Raw genomic sequence first — 24,878 nt, forward strand, 5'->3', positions numbered from 1 at the left:
ATATTCCTTGTTGGATATGTTGGTTTTTTGGTGGTCTTGCTTTGGAGAGGACACAAGCTACATCCAGTCTTACACTGTTGGCGATTTGATGTGGATGGTGGCGGACTCCGCGTTCGATCTGGATCATAATATCATCACTAGGTATTTTTCTGGGAGCAATGCCGAAGTTGTGGCCGTGTGAAAGCACGTTGAGTGCTTCAGGCTTCAGGGTGACTGAAGAAGGGTTGATTACGGTGTTGGTAGCAAGTTTTGGATTGATGGTAGAGTTCTTTTTTAATTTTTCGAATTTTTTCATCTGTTGACCTCGTAATTTTTCAAATTCTTTGTCTGCAGCGGTACAGAAGACGTCATGTAAAATAGACCAAAGTTTGTGATTTAAAGTGTACGAAAGCTCATCTTAAGGCACGAATAGCTTCTTTAATGTCCGCTAAGAGGAACGCGTGGTGGTGATTTTTTCGTGAAGCAACGCGTAGCTAGTGCAGCTATATATACAGAGAGCTCTTTGTGAAACAAAACAGTGCTTGAATTTTACACAGTTCAGGATTACTGTATTATCCCAGCAGCGTTTCAGGAAAGTTAGACGATTTAATTGCCTAGACAGCTTCAACTTCATTTTACCGTATTGGCGGGCCTTTACCCTTGTTGATTCTCGTAGACAGGCTTATACGTTGGTTATGCATTACCAAATCACTTAAGGAATTGAACACCGTAGATATGAATATAAATTAAATTATACTTTAATAAATATTTCTGATATTTCGGCAATGTCATGTTGTCATCTTCAAAAGGAACTTACAAAAAAGGCACATGCATGTAGGCACTACAACACAGTAACTGAGAATGAAGTGATGAAGGTATTGTTCTCCTAAAAGTCCTGATGGTGCCCTCTAGCGGGCTAAGTAGGTGTTCTTGGCCGTTGGGCTGAAGGTCTGCTGATGTAAGCCTTCCAAATTTGGGGCAGTCGCATACAACCAAATTTGTTAAGATTTGGAGAGTTTCTTAGGGCTGAGGCTGATTCCATAAATAGTCTTTCGGATTTGTATTTGCTACGGTGTATTACTGTAGCTTTCTTCCACCGTATTCTGTAGTGTGTATCCAGAGCATGGTCTGCAAGACCATGCTCTGGATACATGCCACAGAATACACAACATGTACTGGATACATGACTTTTAGGAGAACAATAGCTTCATCTCTTCATTCTCAGTTACTGTGTTGTATTGCCTACGTGCACACGTGCCTTTTGTTGTGAGTTCCTTTTGAAGATGGCAAAGTGACGTTGCCGAAATATCGGAAATATTTATTAAAGTATAATTTAATTTATATTCGTATCTACGTTGTTCAATTCCTTAAGTTGGTTATGCATTTAGTAATGCATAACCAACGTATAAGCCTGTCTACGAGAATTAGCATGAACACTGAGTAAATGGGCCTCGTAACACTGGACCAGGAGAAAGCCTTTGATCACATTTAGCATTTTTGCCTGTTCAACTGCTTGGAAACCTAGGCGTGTGGCTCCAGCATCATTTTCAGAATTAAGATGTTGTACTTTAATGCCCACTTCTCTCTAGAAACAAACAGCAGACAAACTTCACTAGTGCCATACAGGATGGGAATTTAAAAAAACTGTGCACTATCTGGCTTGCTCTACACATGTGCCAAAGTTTCTTTCCTTGCAGAATAAACACTATACTTGGTGAAGCACATCCTTTGACCCCTTCCTACCAAGCACTGACCTTGACAGTCTATACCGATGATGTCACCATCACAGTCCATCAGGACTAAGACTTGTCACATATACAAACAACATATCAACTGTCAGGCAGCCTGAGGAACAAAACTAAATCCACACAAAACCACCTATCTATAACATGGCAATTGGAAAGGCAGAACCGACTCTCCTATGACTGACCACTGGTCATATGAGGGAAACAAATATCTTGGAATCCAACTTGGAAACATGCATCATTCCTCTCTTATCTCAAATATCTCCTTAAGAGAAGATAAAGGGTTCTCTGAAGGAGATATTTGTTAAGTCTGTTGGATTAGGGTTGTATATAATTTGTGAATGTTGGATATTGAGTGCAACCATAGTTGTACCATTTGCAAGATATACAGGGTGTTCGGGATAAATTTGACAGTTTCGTAAGGAAAAAGAAAATCTTCTTTGTATCTATTAAATTTAATGAATTGACAAAAAAACATTACAGGCAGAGTTAATTACAATACTATCAACAAGATTTACTCAAAATAACCACCATTAGCATCGATCACAGCTTCAATTCTGCTTCGGAACCTCGAACAAGCTGATGCTACAGTCTCCCTGGGAAGGGCCGCAAAAACTGTTTTAATTTTATCCATTAACTGGGCTTTTGTATTACTGGAAGTGCGATTGGTGTCTTTTTCAACTGCGCCGCATACAAAATAATCCATGGGGTTAAGGTCTGGGGAGTTTGGAGGCCAAACATTTGGACTGGTGAAGTCGTAGAAATTTTCAGACAACCATTTTTGACTTTTCCCAGAGGTGTGGCAAGGGGCCGAATCCTGCTGCCATACATACGGCCTACCATTGGCTACCCTTGTTATCCAGGGCTTGACTACAGTTAGCAACTCCACGAACAAAGCCCGAATTCCAATGCCAGGGTTCTTCAACACCTGTTCCTGCAGATTTGCGAGGAATTCTGCTGTACGAACGCAATCAGATCGTCTGCTAGGGATCTTTCTTCTTGCTACATCCTCGTAGTCACCATTGCAAGTCTCTAGTTCATGCCTGATTGTTTTTACTGTATTCAGGGAGCATTGGGCAGCAGTCGTAATATCCTTATTTTGATGGCGGGCACGAATCATCATGATACAAGTTATTCTCTTCCATGATTCAGGTGGGTTCCAGCTATCCATCCTTTCTGACATCTTGTATATGAATGAAGAAGGGTCCAAACTTTTAAATGAAGAGAAGTGTGTGTTAATATATGTAACTTACGGAAAAATATAATTAATTATAAATATGTCAAATTTATCCCGAACACCCTGTATGTATATATCGTCTTCACCTTTTGAAGGCCTGCTTCAAATATGATTTTTGACATGGCCTATCTGAAGTGCAAATTTGATGGTGTCCTCCTGTTCACCTAGATTCCCATATCCAGTGTTGCTAGATTGGGGAAGTATCATGTCAGATCTGTGGATTATGTCTCCCATGACTTTCACACCAATTCCATGAAGGAAAGAAAAGCTTCTTGTCTGTAATGAGATTTCTTATCATTCTGTTGTGGAAGAGAGTCTCCTTGAGTTCTCAGTGCATCATCAATTAGGATCTACCCTACCCAAGTAGAGCCACTAAACCTGATGCAGACATACAATGGTGAATGTGGCACAGTGCCCTTCCCAGCCCTACTAACCTATACAAATGTAATTCAGATTTGCCAGAAAATTGTCTCTTCAGTCTGGCAAGTCTATTTAGAATGCCCCTTTAACAGTCAACTGATCCATTCATCTTGGGGAAACTGCAGCTATAACCTTCAATCTTACATTTTGAAGAAGAATACTTCAACCTTTTACATGAACAGCCAAGAAAGCATCCAATATGCAACTATCTTTTCATGATTGCAAAAGCGGTGATATATAACTTTTACCTTCAGCATACTAGAACAGATAGCACAATACCTTCACCAAGAGAGGCAGCTGACTGACTGATTATAGTTTTCATGCAAAAGGTGAAAAGCCATCTTCTCAATGAGCATCATCACAAGGAGAACAGCACCCTTGATCTCTTCTGTCAACACTGAAATCCAAGGAATCAACTCCTGACTGACCTGACGACAGTATTATCATCATCTTTTCAACCTAGCAGTAATATCATCCTCCTCCTCCCCCCCTCCCCCGAAGGGAGAAAAGAATAATGTCCTAGAATCATAGGAAGTGATCCAGAATTGACTTTGTCGTTTTTATAAATCTCATGAATGTAATGTTTCAAATATCTGTATGTAAACTCTGCCTGAATGCAGAGAAATCCATTTTAATTCTGAGTGATTTTTATATACAATTATCTTTTAATTAAACAATATATATAATTTTTTAAAAAATTCTAAATGAATGTTTACCACATTATTTTAATTTTTATGCATCTTTGATCCTCTATGAATGTATACCATATTATTGTAATTTTTATGCATACAGTAATTTTTATTACAGATATGTAGTATAAGGGCATGTTATTTACAAAACTGCAACTATCATGATCACACAGTGTATTAAGAAACAAACAAATAGTAAATAAACAAAATGAATGTACTACAGGACACATTCAGAAGTAGTTCGATTGCAATAATTTCAGATCTCAATTTATCTGTTTAATCTGATATGGGTAAACTACTTATAAAAATAATATCAGCAAACATCAAGTACATAAATAATAATATGTAATTTTTTTTCAGTCCATTTTATAGAATAGAACACATAATTGTAACTCCTACCAATGAAAGCAACTTTAACCATCAAGTATTTTTGGATGGAGAGCTACATGATATTAGTTGGGGACCAGTATTTAGACAAGAATTTTTATTAGAGGTAAGCTTGTACATTATTGAAATCATATACTTTCTCATATTTGAATTGAAATTGCTTTCATTTGCAGTTCAGCATTAAAAATAAAACTACTAATAGTATTGTTTCATATGGAAAGATGATTACTTTTTTATGCTTCAGCTGTAATGCTTTGTTCCACTATGATGGTATTAAAAAATTATTATTATTATCCAGGCCTTAGATAATAATAATTATCTTTGGAAACACAAAGTTTATCATACCACTCCTCGAACTCATCGACTGTTGTTGCTCTAACCACTCTCTCTCAGGCAATGCATTCCACTGTTCAACCACCCTCCACACAAAGAAACCACTCCTCACCCTCTTGCTCGTAACTTCCGTTTGTAACTTCCAGGGATGGCTCCTTGTCATTGCTCCTTCCTGCTGTTCCACCAAGTGAAAGAACACCCCAATGTCTACCCAAATAAATTTTGCGCAACATGATCCTACCAATCACGGCACACCAATCTACTAAAATGTCAGAAGTGATATGCATACATGTCTTCACAATTCAGAAGTGGAAATAGGATTATTAGGGATGATCAAAAAATGAAGAATTAGTATCCAAAACTAAACATGAGGATAATCTTCTTCATTTGCAGGAAATTTAATAATTTTTTCCCACATTAAGTACAGTGATGTGTGTAAATATCAGAATGAGGAATTGGCCAATGAGACTTATTTGTGTCTATAGTCCCATCTAAGGAAGAATAGAGAGATGCCTCTTTTTTTAAAGTCATTACAGAAAAATGCTATTTAAAAAAAAAGTTCTAAGACAAAAATCATTGACAAAATCTGAACGAATCATTGATTCAGCCAATGAAGCATAAGATAAAGTTGTCTGCAAGGATACAAAATCAAAACTTGATGATGGACTCAGGAAATGAAAAAGGCATATCAGAAGCTCATAGCAAGTAAGTCAGTATGTGCTCTGAAAGAATACAGAGAACATTGTAAAAACAGAAGCAATGTATAAAAGTAGCAAAACAAAACTCTTGGGAAGACTTTAGCAAAAATATAGAAAATAAATAAAAAGAAATAAATACTAGGAAAACGTTCTGGAGGCTATTGAGAAAGCTTAGAAATGTAGGCAAGAGTACTATAACATGCATGAGAGATGATGAAGTTGACATGAAAACTAAGAAAAGTATTGTAATAAAAAATAACTAACACTGGGTTTATAGGTCGTAATAATTATTTAATAAAACCTACAAGTTTCACCACTTAAGCTAATGGCTTCATCTGGGTTAGGATGAACACACCAATATAAAACAAATGTTAAGTATGAATCCTTACATAACTAAAAACACCGAATGTGTAGGAACCGTTACACAAAAATATAAATAAAACAGTAACACTTGGAGCATGGAAGCTGGCACATGGTCAGTCATTGTTCAGTAGGTGTGCTCGATAGTTGCAGAAAAATTAAAGTTCAATGTGTTTAAATATCTGATAAGTATTTCTAAATGTCACACAAAATTATTACTTGATTATCTGTTGAGAGTGCCATGTCAGTGGATGACCATCATAGCCTCTTCGATGTTACAGGCACTGAAGTTGTCTTCTATGTACGGCATGGAGCTCTTGACCCATTCAGTGTTATGGTTAGTGTGAGAGAAATGGAATGCCAGACCTGAGCTGTCTTCTCTGTTGTTGACGTCTCCAATATGCTCCTATTATTTCTAAACGTCTTGATGTTTACCCTATGTAATTAAGGCCACAAGAACATGGACTATTGTAACCTCCATGATGTTTGTTGAAAGGGTTGTGATCATAGGGTGAGCATAACAGATTTCGTACTGTCATAATGGGTTTGGAGGCCACTCTAATGTCATGAGATTTCAGGAGATTTGCAATTTTTTGTAAAAGTTCACCAAAGGGATGGAAACTGAGGCTCTGTAATGAATGTCATGGATCTGTTGTGAACGGGGATTAGAGAATAGTATTCTTTGTGCCATTTTTTTTAAGATATCGATTCCTGATTGATGGATTTCTCCTCGTTGCACCATATTTCACAAGAATTAGGTATTGAACATATGCTGGAAAAGAGGACGAGCTCTATTATAAGATATGAAGGAACACTAACAGAAGAATTGCATTCTCTTCTCGAACTATTGATCAACAATGGATAATATGGATTCGGATCCATCAAATGTGTGCAAAGATGTCTACATGTATAAGGCACTAGAGAAGAATAGAGATCTGCAAGTTGTCCAACTGTGTCATGCAGACTGCAGACAAGAGTATACAAAAGAACATGCAGGTAGATTATTATGTCTATACACGAATGCTAGGAGTATCAGAAACAGAGGAGTAGAGTTTGTTGCCCTGGTCAATATGTTGGGACCTCAGATTATACACATTAGTGAGCCTTGGCTATCAGAATCAGACATACTAACTGGTATCAAATGTAAAGTATTGACGGTATTTTTAGGAAGGATAGAGAGGAGAGGAGGGGGGGCATGCTGCTAATGATATTGGATGACTTGAATCCAGTTAGAGTTGAGACCTATGATTGTAGTACTACTACTAACAGTATTTCATGTAGCAGTGAGTTTGAAACTATCTGGTGTGAGGCGGAATCTAACAAGATCAATTACATAGTGGGGTATTGTTACACAGCTTATGGAGGGGTTGCTAGTGATGAAGAAATGCATCACCAAATAGAAAAGATGAGCACGTAAAGAGTAATCATAATGGGAGGCTTTAATTATTCAAATATTGATTGGATAATTCCAGTAGAATCTCATGAGAAGACTACAAATGAATTTATTGAGCTATTGCAGGACAACTTCCTCAAGCAGGATGTGACAGAAGGAACTCAAGGTCAAAGAGTGTTACATTTCATTATAGTGTCAGAGGGCATGGCATTTCAGTTAAAGATGTAACTATTCTGTCTCTGGTTGGTGACAGTGATCATGCAGTACACACTTGGGAAGTGATTAAGTTTATGAATGTTCCATTCAGAAAAGATTATTATTATTATATATTATGCATTTACAAAACATATTGTTCTGGTTTTTATTATTATTATTATTATGTGACACCTCCAGGAAATCCAAAGACTCATCGAGGGAGGACACCCACTCTACATCTCTCTCTGTCTCCACCACTCCATCCACCAACTACAACTAACTGCAACTACATCAATGCCATCTACTGCCTTCCACCACCACTAGTATTTCCACAGACAATCACAAACATCCATGCCCACGGCAGGATTCGAACCCGCAGACTTTTGGCTGGAGAGCGGATACGCTAACTGCTCCTCTTTGGCAACAGAACTGAACTGAAAAGAAGGAAATTATGACCAACTCAGGAGTATACTGAGTTCAGTAGAATGGGATTGGTTGCTAGATGGGAAGAATATCAACAGTGCATGAGAAGCATTTAAACAATACTTAAATGATGCGATATCAAAATGCATCCCGAGAGTTCAAAAAATAAATAGAATAGGAGTCAAATGGATATGTAATCTTATTAAGCAAGAGATTCCTAAGAAAAGGATGATGTGGAAAGAATATCGTGTGCATAAGGATGATGTCCATTATGAAAATTATAAGCAGCAGGCTAGAATAATCACAACTGTTGTATGGAAAACAAAGTTTGAGTATGAAAAGAAACTGGCTCTGCGAGCTAAAAGACAACCCACAATAATTCTGTCGATATGCTGCAAGTAAAACAAAGAATGAATATGAAAGAATAATTCTTCTAAATGCAGATGGCATGAGAGTGAATCACTGATGCAGAAGATTTAAGGTAACCACTGATGTTCAACTAATGAGTGCCCATTTTGTTAAAGCTATCAACCTGGTGTATGCGACATTGAGCTCACTGCTATCTCTTCACTGGATCAAGAAACTCAGGTGTATGAGGACAAGGTATTAGAGCTGTTGCACAAACTTAATAAGCATTCAGCAAGAGATACTGGTGGGATATCAGCATGTGTGCTGAAAGTGTGTTCAGCTGAACTGGCTATTCCTTTGACCAGGCTGTTTAATATGAGTCTCAGAACAGGGAAGATTCCACAGGAATGGAAAGAATATATGATAATTCCATTGCACAAGAGTGGTGCAAAGACCGATGTATCCAACTATCGACCAATTAGTATCTCAGAAGTGGTGGTGGTGGTGAAGATTTTTGAAAAATTGGTTAGCGCTCACATTCAAAAATGGATTGTCAGTGAATCTCTACTTTGCAATGAGCAACATGATTTTACTAAGGGAAGGTCATGTTTTAGCAACTTGCTCACATTCTATAACATTGTTATTACCATTGAACTAGACAAGGTGAATAGATACACCATGATACTTTTGGATTTTGCTAACGCTTTTGACAGAATAGAGCATGGTAGACTGTTGCATAAATTGGAGAATATGGGTTTGGGAGATGTGAGTCTGCAAGATTTAAGGTAACCACTGGTGTACCACAAGGATTAGTACTTGGTCAATTGTTATTATTCAATCTATACATTAATGATACTGAGAAGGATTTGACATGCAACATGCAGCTGTTTGCTGAAGATGCAAAGATAGGTAGGGTAATTAGGAATGCTGCTGATATGCAGTACTTGCAGAATGATTTGAATAGGCTGGAATTGTAGGTATGGAAAAATGGATGTCAGTTTAATGTCAGTAAATGTAAAGGCATTCACTTTGGTGTGATTAGATATCCAATGCTGTATTATATTGGTGGGATTATGCTAGAAGAAACTGATGAGGCTAGGGATCTTTAAGTGTTAGTAGATAGGAAGTTGAAGTTCAGGGGCCATGTAGTATAGATTGCAAATACAACTCAAAAGGTAATTGCAATGTTGAAACGAACTTTGACACGTAAAGATAAAGATGTCATTTTGCCTCTTTACAAGGCCTTGATAAGACCTCACTAGGACTATTGTGTGCAGGTTTGGTCTCCTGGTTTCCATTGTGATTCTGATATAGTGGAGAGAGAGAGAGAGAGAGAGGTGGGGAAAGGACAAGAGGGCATCCTTGGAAGCTTAAAATTAATGTCACTAAGAAGGGTATAAGGGCTAGATTTTCTCTCATCAGGTGGTTCGTGATTGGAATGGATTGCCATTGGATGTTGTGAGTGCAAGCAGTGTAAATGAATTCAAGAATAATTATGATAGCCGGTGCATGTAGTCCTCCCTCGATGAGTCCCTGACTCCCTGCAGATCTCTTAAAAACAATAATAATAATATTTCATGCTTAAGACATTGCTCATTAGTGCAAATTGTTATTTCTCTATTTTTGAGGGTGCTAATGACTCCAAGTTTTTGTGAAGGGTGTTGGTAAGAGTTTACGTGTAAGTATTGGCCAGTATCTCTGGACTTGCAGTAGCCCCAGTGATGAATAGACTGTGTGAGGGATAATGTGTGTCAAGTGTATCCAAAACTTGAAGCAAGTTTTGGCTTTCAATTTTAAAAGTACAATTGAATGCATTTGTGTTGTTCAGGTGGCTGAGGAAAGTCGTTAAAGTGTGGCAGCTATGTGGTCAGGTAACCAAAACATTGTCTATAACCCAAAACAGAATTAAAAGGAAACTGTTAAATTATATACGTCTGTTAGTTCTTGGCTGTCAGACACTCTCAGAAGCTATTACCACATTATGTATGAATATACATAATGTTCTGCATCAGACAATACTTAAAGGTGGAGACAGTCCTAATTATCATCTAGTCGAGAAACTACTGTCAAAACTTAGAGAGTTAGGTCATTCTCCCTCCTATATATTTATATGTATATGCATACATATATATATTTATATTACCTTGATTGTCTTGATGGACCTGTGTTTCACTCAGTATTTCTCCATGAGTGCAGGTCACAAAAGATGCCTCCAATGATCTCGAACTTGAGCCTCTCTTTTCCATGTTATACCCATAGATTTCACTAGTGGATCTTCCTAGTTTTCTTTTTATTCTTGGTTGTTAGTTGAGTATTCTATATGTCCCTCTGTTATCCCCTAGTCTGGCTATGTGACCTGCCCATCTCATCTTGCTTTCATATATTGCAGTTACCACATCTTTTATGCCTGATCTCTTTCTTAGTTTTGTGTTTCTAATATGTTCCATTTTGCTGATGTTACAAATCATACATTCTATTGCACGCTGAGTTATTCTGAAAGTCTCTTCTTCTTTTCTTGTTGTGTTCTATGTTTCCGATCCATATGTGAGTGATGGAAGAATATACTTTTGCCTTCTCAGAGATGTGAAGATTTGGATCAGTGAGTGTTTCTTTTAGTCTATTGAATGGTAGCCATGCAGTTTTCTTTTCTTTCTTTTTGTTAGTTCTTCAGATAAATCGTTATTCATTTTTATTATTTGTCCTAAGTAATTGTAGCCGTTAACTTGTTCTATGGGGATGTTATTAATACATAGGTGACTGTCACTTGTGTAGATGTTTTTGATCCATTTTGTTTTTTCTAGATTCATTTCTAAGCTTATCTTACTGCTGTTTGTGTATATTTTTTTCACCTATTTCTTCTAGATCTTTTGGGTTGTGAGATATCAGTACTAGATCATCAGCAAACATAAGGATTTGTAATTTTTCACCGTCTATGCTTATTCCTCCGTTTAGGCCTATTTTTTTCAGAATGTATTCTAAAGTTCTGGTAAATAGATTTGGGGAGATCACATCGCCTTAACGAACCCCTCTCTTCATATCTATATTTATAGGTTGATCAAATAGGGTTATTTGTGTGTTCTGATTTTTGCTAATTTCTTTTATCATGTGGATGTAAGTAGGATCCACATTTATTTCCAGTAAGGTACTGATGAATGCATTTGTTCTATGGTATCAAATGCTTTTTTTTTTATGTTCAATAAAGAGGAAACATGGAGGGATTCGGTATTCCCTGCATTTTTCTGTCAGCTGTGAAATGACCTGGATATGATCAATTGTGGAGAAGCCTCTTCTGAATCCTGCCTGCTCTCTACTGGAGTTGTCTTCGAGAGTGTTTTGGATTTTGTTCAATATTATTCTGTTAATGATTTTATATATGTGAGGGAGTAGACAGATTGGAGAATAGTTTTTTATGTCTCCCTTGTTCCCTTTTTTGAATAGAAGTAGTTTTTGAGGTCTTCCATTCCTCTGGAATCTTTCTTTCCTTGAAGTACCACGTGAATCTGGCAGCCAAGGCTTTGAAAATAATTGGTCCATCTTGCTGAATTTCTTCAGTCTTAACATGATCAAGTTCTGAGGCTTTACTCATTTTCTTAAGGGCATGTTCTATTTCTTCTGGAAGTACTTCTGGTATATTGCTTGGTTTTGAAATGATAGGTTTTGAGGCTTGGCACTTAGTTGCATAAAGATCATTATAAATAAAAATTCTACACAATTTCTTCTATCCTTTTTCTATTAGTATGTTTTTCTCCATTTTGATTTTGCAAAGCACATGGAATTGACTGTTTAAAATTTAAGTCTTTCTCTATTTTTTTCAGACTGGTGTTGCCTGCACTGCTTCTCTTAGTTTTTATATCCTGAAAGCTTTGTAGTCTTCTGGAATTATTTTCCTTAGTAACTTACAGATAATTTTGTATTCTAGAAAATTTCCTTCAGATTTCTTCAGTTCTTTTCTCTTTTTCAGTAGTTCTATAGTTTGAGGTGAGAGTTGTTCTCTTTTCTTTTGTTTCACAGGAATTTCTGATTTTTTCTTGCACTCATTGAATTTATTAATAAAGTCAATATAGTCATTGTTTATGTAACAATTCTGAATAGTCCATTCGGTCTATTCAGAATTGTCTCTTCTATGTGCTTCCTGAACTTGTGGTAGTCTATTTGTTTGGGTTGTCTTTTGTAGTTGATGTTGCCCTGATCTATATTGAAGTATGTTTCGCCTATTGTACCAACATTTTGTACCAGTCTTTAACAGTCTGTTAAAATGTAGTCAATTTCATTTTTTGTGTCTCCATTCGGTGATTGCCAAGTCCATCTTCTTCTTGGACGTTTTTTGAAAAAGTGTTCATGTTCAGCTGCAGAAAATTCAGCTAATCTCTCTCCTCTTCTATTTCTTTCTTCCAGGCCATTTGGACCTATAAACTTTTCGTTTTCTTTTCCACATCTTATTTTGGCATTAAAGTCACCACCAACGAATGTGTATGTTGACTTGTAATTTAATGCCTGTTCAAGATTCATGTAAAAATTTTCTGTTTCTTGATTATCAGCTATAGATGTTGGAGCATAGCAGGATATTAATTTTATTGTTATATTGTTCTCTATTTCAATTAGGAGTACAACTGTTCTTTCAGATATGATGTTACAAGAAAGGATTGACTTGGTGAGCTTAGATTTAACAATGAAGCTCACTCTGCCTTGTTTGCCATTGTTTGAGGATGCTCCGAGTAGTATCTGTGAGCCATCATACCATCTTCCTGTCAGTTCTTTCAATCTTTTTGTTTCATTCACTAGCAGGATATCTAAGTTGTAATTGGTTAGTTCTTTGATTAATTAATCTATTCTGTAGTCGCTTGCCAAAGTTCTAGTATTGAGGGTACTGATTGCCATTTTCATAGATTTAAGAGGCGGCCTATTTTTCATCTGCAAGATTCTTAGCACCCCTGGCCTTACTTGGTGCCTTACCACCACTGTAGAAAGGTGAGTGTGGGCTGCGCAAGACTCAGAAGCCATTTCTGTTGTTGCAGTAGTGGCATCTTTACTATAGTCGCATATACACTTCTCCTGATCAGGGTTCTGAAGTGTTTGCCAGAGCTCTGTTGGTGGCATTAGGTCCAGGTCCAATAATGGTTAGGATTCCCAACACCCCCACTGTGCACCACGGGGAGGTAGAGTTGAACTTTGCACCCCTATATATATATATATATTAGGATAACCATGTTATTTTATAATAAACTTGGTTATTTTAACTCCTAATCCCAAGTATGCAAACAATTAAGTTTGTGCCTGAAACAAAGTTCAAGTCTAAAGATGGTACAACAGCAGGGCAACTCATTGTAAAGGTGGGTAAAGCTCTGATCACTATTCTTAGTATTTTCCCATAATGTAAAGCACATCTCACTAGAAGATGTATACTGCAATGCATTATGGGTGGGGTCACTACCCAGACCGGTTTCAACCTTTTTTGAGGTCTCCTCAGTGAGTAGCTAGACCCTAAATACCAAGGTTATAGTAATCTTTTTCTGGTTCCCATCTGCCATACGGCCGCGGGAGGGTAGCTATATGCTACCATTCTAGGGAGAGATGATTATGAGCAAGGTGGTTTCCCGTTGCCTTCCTTGCCGTAAGTATTTATGACTGTAACCTGTGGGTTCACGGGGCTGGTTTGCCTGCTTGCGGGATGAAAAACCCCAGATAAACTGGCGGAAAAAACCCTGCTGCCCACGCCCAAGACCGGCTAACTTGGCTATGGCTGAGGAAGATCCTTAAGCTCCTCACATCGTAGACGGGAATCGAACCTAGGACACTCCTTCCCCAGGCATATAGTTGCGAAGCGCAAGGCCACTAGTCTAACCGCGCGGGTTATAGTAATACAGAGCCTTATCAACTTTATGTATAATGCATTGCAGTATACATCTTCTAGTGAGATGTGCTTTACATTATGGGAAAATACTAAGAATAGTGATCAGAGCTTTACCCACCTTTACAATGAGTTGCCTGGTGTTGTACCATCTTTAGACTTGAACTTTGTTTCAGGCGCAAACTTAATTGTTTGCATCCTTGGAATTAGGAGTTAAAATAACCAAGTTTATTATAAAATAACTTGGTTATCCTAATATACAATATCCCCAAGTTAAAAAACTTATTACATAAATACACGCACGCACGCGCACACACACACACACACGTTTAAAAATCATACACAGCATTTTATGATTTCAGGGGAGATGCATATACAGTGGTGTACTTTTATTTTCAAAAGCCTTTGATACTTCCACACTACAAGCTGGTAAATAAATTGAAACAGATGGGATTGGATAACAGACTTCTAAGTTGGATAAGTGACAAGCTGTCAGATCAGTATCAGAAAGTTGTATATGGGAGGTGCGATGCAGTATCCTGAAAGATCACTAGTGGTGTACCGCAAAGGTCAGTTTTGGGACCATTGTTGTTCAATTTGTATGTTAATGATATTGGGATGAGTTTAACTAGTGATATGCAGCTGTTTGCAGATGATGCAAAACTGGGGAGAGCAATGCAGAGTCAAAAGGATGTTATGGCTTTACAAGAGGACTTGAATAGATCGCATGGATAGGCAAGTAAGTGGAACTGTCAATTTAATATTACAATGTGTAAGGTTTTGAGATTTGGTAAGCAATGATGGGATGCGAAGTATACACTTGGTGGAGAAAATTTAAAGGAAATAGAGGAGATGAGAGAGATCTAGGAGTGATGGTGGACAATGACCTGAAATTTTGGGGCCACATTGCACAAGTTGTGAAGATGTCACATCACATAATGGCAATGATGCACAGGACCCTGACATACAGAAATAGAGAGGTTATGAAGTCATTATATAGGGCCTTGATCAGGATTTTTGGGATATCCCACAAATCGACAAAGCCATAATAGTAGACATACAGGAAAATGAAATAATGCTTAGAATATTGGAAACAATAGCCATAAAAAGTGAAAAAAACTCAATAAACATCCACTGGCCCTACATAATTTCCTAGAGTTGGAAACTCCATAACATAAAAATTAGATCACGACTCCGACACCAATAGAATACAACACAAATACACCAAAGACAGAAACACCAAACTGGCATGACATAGCCTCCACCCCCCTCCAAGCTCCGAAGACAACTCTCTGTTGAAATGGCTCACACTCCATTCTCCCACCCCTGATCTTATCCCATAATATCCTTCTCCTTCCCCAAAAATTTCTATGTTCACCCCCATCCCAAAGTATTCTTCTCACCTTTAATAATTTAAAAAATACAAAAAAATCCGGGTTTTTCAAAAAAGTTTAAAAGTTTGTATTCCTCCTGCCTCACCAATAATTCTCCCAAATCTCTCAAACTCCACTTTTCCAACCCCTTCCTTCCATTCAGTCATACTTCCTTCCTTCAACAATGAATGTATATCGCCATACACCGGAATGTCACTGAAAAAGAAGACAGGCAGCAACATCCCACAATGGTATGGCTGGTTTTTTTTTCTTTCTATATATATATATATATATATATATATATATTCCCACCCCTACATATTCTTCATATATCTCTCCATATAAAACATTAGTAATAGCCCTAGAATTTGAGTAAAAAGCCAATAACATTATAAAAAAGGGTACTCCTAAAACAAAAATAGGCTAAATAGCCATAAAAATAATAATTTAAAACATGCTTTTCAGCAAAGATGATTTATTAGTCGGTTTCAACATTTCTACCCTTTTCGCAAATATCCCTATCAATGACATGATTTCTTGCAAAACATTTCAAATATTATAGTTCTCTTTGTATGTGCACTATGTTCTGTTTATTTTTTGTGGCAAAATAATTTTTACCTACAATAAGAGTCACAACCATGGGTTCATATTTTTGAAACATGGCCCTTTCAAAGTCTGATTTGGATTTTGTGATAGTTTTTTAATGCAGCTTGTAAATGCCTAAATGCAAAGCTGGAGTTTTACTTTTGAGTCACTTATGGCATGCTGAATTCTTTTCTGATCATGGGTGATGAATGCCTTTATTCTGGTGAGAATGATTTCAGTTATTTGGTGGAATTAGGTGTGTCTGGATTGAAAGAGCAAATATACTCAGCCCAGGGAAAGTAGGAACAGGTCATCCCATTTGATTCCACTTGGCATTATTGCCAAAGGGCATGCAAGTGAGAAAAGCTGGGAGAAGAGTAATCTGCTGGATCTTTGTTTTTCTCATCTGAACTGGTTAAAAAGAGATCAAAATTGTTGGAAGAGTGGACAGGATTATTATTGTTTTGGTGGACAAATGTACAATTTAAGAAAAATTGATGCTGACAGCATATACTGTATCTTTGCATCTCTTCTGGCTTGCTCTTTGGAAATGTGGAGTGAGTCTAGTCTGAGTTGTGAATATTGAAGTACCAGGGAAGATGATTATGCTTGTGATTATGCTTCACAGATGAATAATGTAAAGGTCAGAGGGATTATCTGAATTTGGAGAGTGATTGAGAAAAGCATATTGATGCAGCTGAATGGTACAATGAAACTTTGAACAAGAGATCCTGAAGAGGGGATTAAAAAGATTTCCCATTGTAATGTGAGATATCAGATTTGACAAATGCACAGTATATTAGTGGTTTGGGTCCCCTTCTTTTAATAAACAATAGGTTAGATGTTTATACATTGTGGTCCACATTGTTTATATTGGTATCAGTCCCATAAACAATTGGCTAATGTAACTATTATATTATTACAAGAAGTCTCCAGGGACTCATTGAGGCAAACCATTCCAGTCATGCACCACTCCATGAGAGAAAAAATTAGGCTCTCTCCTCTTTCTTGACTGTCTTTATTCTCAACATCCATCGATGCCCTCTCATCCTCTTTCCATCTACATAAATGTACATTTATTAACATTGAACTAATAGCCCTTTTATGTTCATTTCCCTTGTTTAACTCAACAGTAATATTATTTCGACATGTAAGCAAGTTATTCAAACATGACCTTCCCTTAGTAAACTCCAGCTACTCATTGCATAGTACAGAAATATCAACCCATTTCAGTATATGATCTCTTACCAGCTTTTCCAAAATCTTCACCATAACTCCAGAGCTTGATAGCTAAATACATCATCTTTGCACTATCCTTGTGCAATGGGTGTAGCATTTTTTCCTGAGCTGAGACTTAAGTTATATATGTCAAGGGTCTAGCCAGTTCAGCCAAACACTCTTAGAATCCATAAGCAGATAGCCCATCAGTCTCAGTTGCTGAATTCATATTCAGTTTATGCAATAACTCTAGTATTTCCTCCTCATACGCTTGGGTTTCTTCCTACAGTGTAGAGGTATCTTAAGCTCGGTGTTGCATATACCAGTTGATAGCTTTTGGCAAAATGGGCACTCATGTGGAGAGGGTTCAGAGAAGAGTGACCAAGTTGGTGAGTGATATAAAAAATGCTCCCTACATTGATAGATTGAGAGCTTGTGGATTGCAGAGGTTGGTTGATAGGCGAAGAAGAGGGGATATGATAGAAACATTCAAATTACTAAAAGGTTTTTATAGGATTGATGCAGGGGAAATGTTTCAGCTGTGTGATAGTGATGGAAGAACAAGAGGTCATCTCTGGAAATTAAAGAAGAGTGTGGTTAACAAAGGTGTCAGAACAAGGTTTTTTGCCTGGAGGGTGGTGAATGAGTGGAATTCATTGCCTGACTTTGTTGTGAGCTCTTCATATGTAAATGAATTCAAGAAGAGATATGACAGATATTGTTTTGCTAGTTTGGGTCTCCCGCGATGAGTCTACTGACTCCATGGAGATACCCGTAATAATAATAATAATTAGTCGAACAATTCCCTTTTGCATCTTCTACCTGCTTACTATCTGCATTCAGGAGTTATTATTTTACATTCATTCTTTGTTTTACTTGCAACATGATGATATAATTCTTTTGGGTATTGTCTTTAGCTTGTAGAGCCAGTTTCTTTTTATTATATGGCCTCTGTACAACAGTTGTAACTTGCCTGCACCTTATAATTTTCACGACTATTCTTATGCAAATGGTATTCCATCCACATCAACTTTTTCTTATGTTTAACTTGTTTAATGAGACTCCACGTCCATTTCACTCCTATCTATTTATTCTTTGAACTCTAGGGATACATTCCAATATTGCATCATTGATGTGTTTTTTAAATACAGATGGACATAATTTCCTGCTTCGAAGTTCAGCATGTAACCTTATTTTAAATGGAATATCCATACATTTAGCCACTTCCCAGGTCAGTACAGCTTGATCACTAACCAGAATCAGAACAATCATGTCTTTTATTGAAATTCCCTGTGATACTATAATCAGGACTGATACTTTTTGACCTAGAGTTCCTTCTGTCACTTGCTGCTTAAAGAAGTTTTATTATTATTATTACGTGACACCTCCAAGAGCCCAAAGACTCATCGAGGGAGGACATCTACTTTACAGCTCTCCACCACTCAACCCACCAACTACAGTGAACTGCATCATCTACACCAACGCCGTCTACTGTCCCCCACTAACACCACCACCACTAGTATTTTCACAGACAGTCACAAACATCCATGCCCATGGCAGGATTTGAACCTGCAGCCTTTTTAACTGACAAGCAGATACACTAACCACTCGGCCAACCCACTAGTATTTTCACAGACAGTCACAAACATCCATGCCCATGGCAGGATTTGAACCTGCAGCCTTTTTAACTGACAAGCAGATACACTAACCACTCGGCCAACCCGGCCGATAGTTGTGAGTTGTCTCATAACATTTCAATAAATTTGGCTTCATTCTTTTTGAAAGATCCACATTTATGCCTCCTGCCCATCCAGAGAGAGAGAGAACACATCTACTTTTCAGTCTATTGTGTAGCCTTGACATTTCCTCTCTGCACACCACAATACTTGATTATTTTCTAGCTGATAAGGAAGCCTCCTGATCAGCTAGCAGTTTCATTCCTGTGTACTTTCTAGTTGCCAGCTTGATGTTTTATTGCAGTACCCTTGAATGGAAGAGGTTTGTGATCCCTACAGATGGTATTTGGCAATGAAGTTGTTAGCCATACTACATATAAGAAAGACGAAAACAGAACTAGAAACTTTGTTCTGGACCAAACATGGCAACAGCCACTTCAGGCCTCTTCACTAGGCAGTGAAATATTCTACCGTTTAGGTTCAGTTGGCATTTCTTCCAACTAGTTAAAATATGTATTATACTGGTGTCCAAATGCTAAGGATGAACTACATTTTTACCGCATAAAAAGTTACCGTACATATGAAAAAATTTTTATGACTACAGCCAAATGTGACATAAATTTATTGCTAGCATATTAATAAATTGTATTACACAAAAATGTGTTATAAATTTCATACAAATTAAATTGCAATACATTTTTGGCAAAAGTTACAAATTTCCTAAGGACGTAGTTAAAAAATTAATGTACTTTTCTATAAGAACTGTAATGTGGAAAGACATTTCAGTATGGAATATGTTCACCCCAAACTGTGATGCAGCTCTCACAATGTCATGTCATGCTTTGCACCAAGGAGGAGCAGGAGTACTTGAAGCAAACTGGCCTATTCCTCCTTCAGAGCAAAGATAAGGGCTTTATTTGTTTATTGAAGGGGGATTTTGAGCAGCAATGCATCTGATGCATCCCAAATGTGTTTTATGGGGGTTGAGATCTGGGGAATATGCTGGCTGCTCAATTCAGTTAATATCCTTGGTCTCCAGAAGCATACCCACAGCTTCTGTATGATGTGGTATTGTCATCCATAAAAATGAATTCTTCATCTACAGCAAAAACAGAAATTGGACATGACATGAAGAACTTCGTTTCAATATCGTTCACCAGTCATAGTTACATTTTCCAGCACTTGTAGGTTGGTGAATCTATTAAGCATAATGCTCCCCAAATCATAATCCCAGCACCGCCATACCTATCCTTTTCAATAACATTCTCACAATGGTAAGCAGTACCACTTTCACACCTGATCAAGTTTCCTCTAGAATAGGAGGAAGAATGAAAATGAATCTCATCATTAGCCCATTGGTGTCTTGTTCAATTTTTATTGATACAACACATGAAAATGTGCTCTACAATGAGCTATGGATAAAGGGACACAGACCACAGGCCTTCTTTCCAGTTTGTTGAGATCTCTGCATACCTGTTCTTAAATGGACCGACTTGCAAGCTGACCTGCCATGGTGTGTTGATTATGTTTTGCTATTATAACAAAAATGTCTTCATGGTAGAGTGAGGGCAACTTCTTACAAATGTCTGGAACACATTCCATTGGTTTGAAATGCTTCTCAGAGCCTGGATATAATGCTATGTGAGATTCCAACACATAGCATTATATCCAGAATTACACATAGCATTATGTATAATTCAATATCAGTAATTCTGCAGTCTTCTTCAAGCTCTCCAATAATTCTTCCCCACTTGAAATCATCTAGATGATGTCTTTGAGACATTACAAGACATCCAAGTTTGCAATTTTATTCCTTCACGAAAAGAGCTTCCTTCAAACACAGTTTGCTTAGCACTGCCTTTTGACTTTTATCCTGCTGATTGTTATCACGTGACCCTTGTGTGTGATTCAAAAATTTGAAAGTGTAACTGCTTTCTACTCGAAATTGTCAGTTATACAAATTGCCACAAGCTGATTTGTCTGAATTAGTGGCTGTAATCTTCAGAAATAGTGTTCGTCCTTAGGTTTTGGACACCTTGCCAGGGTTTCCAGAGCCCTATGTGTGGAGCCATATACTGCACGAAGATGATATTATTTTGGGTCTCATCAGTACAAATGCATTCGTTCAAATGATTTCACAGTCATTTCTTTTTTTACTTGCTCCATAAGAAAGAACCCTTTTTGCCTGTGATTTGTACTGGTAATGAGTTTCCTAATCATGTTTCTCAGTATATTCCTTTACAGTATTTTCTCTTTTTTGCATCTCATGCTTAATGATGCTACTCATTCATTTAAGTCCCACCTAATTTATCTTCAAAATCCCTGGTATGTACTGAGGAAATCATGTTGTTACTGCTTTTTTTCAAATACCCCTTATGTTACTGTGTACTACTAACATCTTTCTCTACAGTTGCTTATGACATAACGTTTCTCCAAGCATTTCCTAATCTTATCCTAATCACTGACTCTGCAGTGTAACAGTATACTGGGTGGTTCAAAATTCAAACTTTGAGGGGAGGTAGAGAACATCAAAATCAACCATATTCACATAGGAAAACATGACTGGAAATGCCACCCGAAAGTGATAGGTGGCGCTGTTCTCCAGTGCTCCAGGTGAGCAATTGAGGCTTCCTCATTCAAGCTTTCGACATTGTACAAAGAACATACATCGCTTTACGAACACTGAGATGGCAGACATGTACCTCGTTTACAGGTTAGCTGATGATAATGGATGAGCTGCTGTACGAATGTATCGCAAAAGGTATCCAAACAGACATGTACCGCATCACCAAATGTTTGCACGTTTGCATCAGAATTTGTGTGACTATGGATCATTCAGGGATCGCAGGCATGATAATGGACAGCCAAGATCAATGTGAAATCCTGCCATGGAAGAGGAGGTGTTGCATGCGATGGACAATAATTCAGAGACAAGCACACGTGCCATTGCCTCTGCTATAGGAGTATCTCGATCCAGTGTATTGCGCGTTTTGCACTCTGAGTCCTTACATCCATTTTATCTGCAGGTCCAGTTACTGATGGCTGAAGATTATCCTTGACGTGTGGAATTCGTGCAGTGGTTTCTGCAGAAAAGTGCTGTAGACCCGGAATTTCCAACTTGTGTTTTGTTCATGGATGAAGTTTCATTTACCCGTGAAGGGATCTTCAATCACCACAATGCTCATGAGAACCCACACGCTGGGCCCATGAAATCCACACACCATGCCATCACATGCTGCACAATAACGTTTTGCCATTAACGTATGGGCAGGTATCGTCACAGACTGTTTAGTCAGCCCGTACCTGTTACCACCCCCACTGCACTCCCAGAAGTATCAGACCTTTCTGGAAGAAGTTCTGCTGGATTTACTGAACAATGTTCCAATGATTGTGCATCAGCAGATGTGGTTCCAGTATAACAGGGCTCTAGTCCATTTTGGCATTTCTGTGCATTAGTATTTGGACAGGTCCTTTGGGACTTGATAGATTGGGTGTGGTGGACCCGTCTCATGGCACCCACGCTTACCTAATTTATCAAGCATTAATTTTTTTCTGTGGGAGACCCTTAAAGCCATGGTGTACGAAATGCCTGTTGCCTCTGACATGGACCTCATGGCAAGAATCGCCATCACTGCTGCTAATATCCGGGAAACTCCAGGTATTTTCAAAAATGTATGCCAATCAATGCATCATCGGTGTCAGGCATGCATCACTGCTAATGGTCGTAACTCTGTGTACCTGATGTGAAACCATATTATGTATCCAACTACTATCGAACTGTTCAGTTATGCCTAATAAAATTTTTTACACTACTTATTGCCTTGTGTTATTTCTGTATCTTCGTGTCCCTGTTAATACCTTCCAATGGCATTTCTGGTCATGCTTTCCTATATGAATATGATTGATTTTGATGTTCTCTACCTCCTCTCAAAGTTTGTACGTGAAATTTTGAACCACCATGTGTGTGCATATATATATATTCATATTTATATATACTGGCTTAGATCCGAGAACTAGAAAAAACAATTAAATTTATTCAAAACGCAACAGTTTCATCGGATTGTCTGACTTCTTCAGGCTTGGGAACATAGAAAGCAAATAAAAAAACACTATAAGAAACATTGTATCACTATAAAAATGACTATTATAAAATTCAGTTAGCTTTGAACTGTAGCTACAGTCCGTGTTGAAGTTCTATTGTTGGGCATCTGCGTGCATCTCACTTCACGAGTGTGCCAATATTGGATAGCAGAGCTAAAAGAGTCTGGTAGATTATAACTAAGGTTATTATTTATATGATGAGGGTCCATAACAATTTCCTTAGATTCAACTATGCGCCATTCTACCTCTTCATGGCATATATGAAGGTTTGAAGTTGTTGTCCAGTTTATCTCATGTTGATGGCCTTCATTATTTGTGTTTACTGAAAACAGTACATGGCTTGATAGGGCACTTGCTCTAGTTCTTTTGTAGGCAATGTCTCTCTGGTGTTCTTCCAGACGTAGGAGGATCGATTTTTCAGTTTGGCCATAGTATTGTTTCCCGCAGTCACACGTGATTTTGTACACTCCTGGGAATTATAGATGGTTGTGAGTTGTTTGTATTTGCTTAAAATCGATCTTAGTTTAGGAAGAGTAGAGAAGCAGGTTTTTATGTTGAAGTTTTGTAAAATTCTTCTTAGTTTCATGGAGAGTGAGCTGATGTATGGTAAGGAGATATAACCTTTGGGGTTGTCATGTGTTTCTGAGTTGTTTTGATGGCGATGGTATAGATGCTTATTAATAGTTTTCGACGAGTAGCCATTACTTGTGAAGGTTCTTTGTAGATGTTGTAGTTCATTTTTTTAGCTCTTCATCATCTGATAGTACAGATCTGGCACGATGTGCTGGAGTTGAGATGATACCCACTTTCTGTGCAGGATAGTGATGTGAGGACGCATGTAGGTATCTATCTGTGTGTGTAGATTTTCTAAAGATTGATATTTTTATAGAATCAGATGTCTTAGTAAGTATTACGTCCAGGAGGGAAAGAGATCCATTTTCTTTAACCTCTATTGTTAATTTGATGTGTTGGTGGAAGTTGTTTAAATGATTTAAAAAAGACTGAAAGTTATTGGTGCCGTGTTCCCAGATAAGAAATATGTCATCTACAAATCTCAGCCAAATTTTTGGTTTAAGAGTAGCTGAGGAGATTGCCTTTTGTTCGAAATCTTCAAAAAAGATGTTAACAAATATAGGAGACAGGGGGCTGCCCATTGCCAATCCCTTATTTTGTTTGTAGACTTTTTTCTCATATTGAAAGTAGCTGGAGTGAACGCAATGTGATAACAAGGAAAACATCTTGTTTGAAATCTTGTTCTTGAAAATATCAAGAACCTCTTGAGTTGGAACGTTTGTAAAGAGAGCCACCACGTCAAAGCTCACCATGATATCTGAAGACTGGAGATTTAAATTTTTGATTTTCGAGACGAAATTTGTTGAGTTTTTTATATATGAAGAAAAATTTCCTGTAAAACCTTTTAAAGATGAAGCCAGAAACTTAGATAAGTTGTAGGTAGGTGAGTCAGTACTATCTACGATTGGTCTCAGTGGACAGTTTTTCTTTGTGTATCTTCGGGAGACCATATAACCTTGGGATGAGTGGATGTAAAGAGCGAGTGGCAAGACGTATGTTTCTTGGAAGTTCCGTGGCTTTTTGTAAGAGGTTGTTTGTTTTGTTATTTATCTCCCTCATTGGATCTCTCTCAATTTCCAAGTATATGGGACTGTAATAACGCCAAGATTTTGTCATGGTAATCTCTTTTATTTGGCACTATGGTTGCATTGCCCTTGTCAGCTTCTGAGGATGGAAAATGGAGAATGGAAAATTAGACATAGGAGGATGGAAAATCCATCCTCCTATGTCTGGAAGAACACCAGAGAGACGTTGCCTACAAAAAGAACTAGAGCAAGTGCCCTGTCATGTACTGTTT

General features: G+C 37.7%; 1 protein-coding gene across 5 annotated transcripts in view; it reads left to right on the plus strand.

The window, feature by feature from the left end:
- The window catches only part of LOC150094664 (NPC intracellular cholesterol transporter 1-like), a 672,338-nt gene that overhangs the window by 213,177 nt on the left and 434,283 nt on the right, over positions 1–24,878 (plus strand). For all 5 annotated transcript variants that reach the window (XM_090411086.1, XM_090411087.1, XM_090411088.1 and 2 more), the window contains exon 7: positions 4,431–4,563. In XM_090411086.1, coding sequence (XP_090267212.1) covers positions 4,431–4,563 — 133 coding nt within the window. The remainder of the gene's footprint in view (positions 1–4,430; positions 4,564–24,878) is intronic.

Source organism: Typopeltis vanoorti, chromosome 21 (genome assembly GCF_054136105.1).
Source record: "Typopeltis vanoorti isolate ZY-2024b chromosome 21, IOZ_Tvanoo_1.0, whole genome shotgun sequence".
NCBI classification, from domain to species: domain Eukaryota; kingdom Metazoa; phylum Arthropoda; class Arachnida; order Uropygi; family Thelyphonidae; genus Typopeltis; species Typopeltis vanoorti.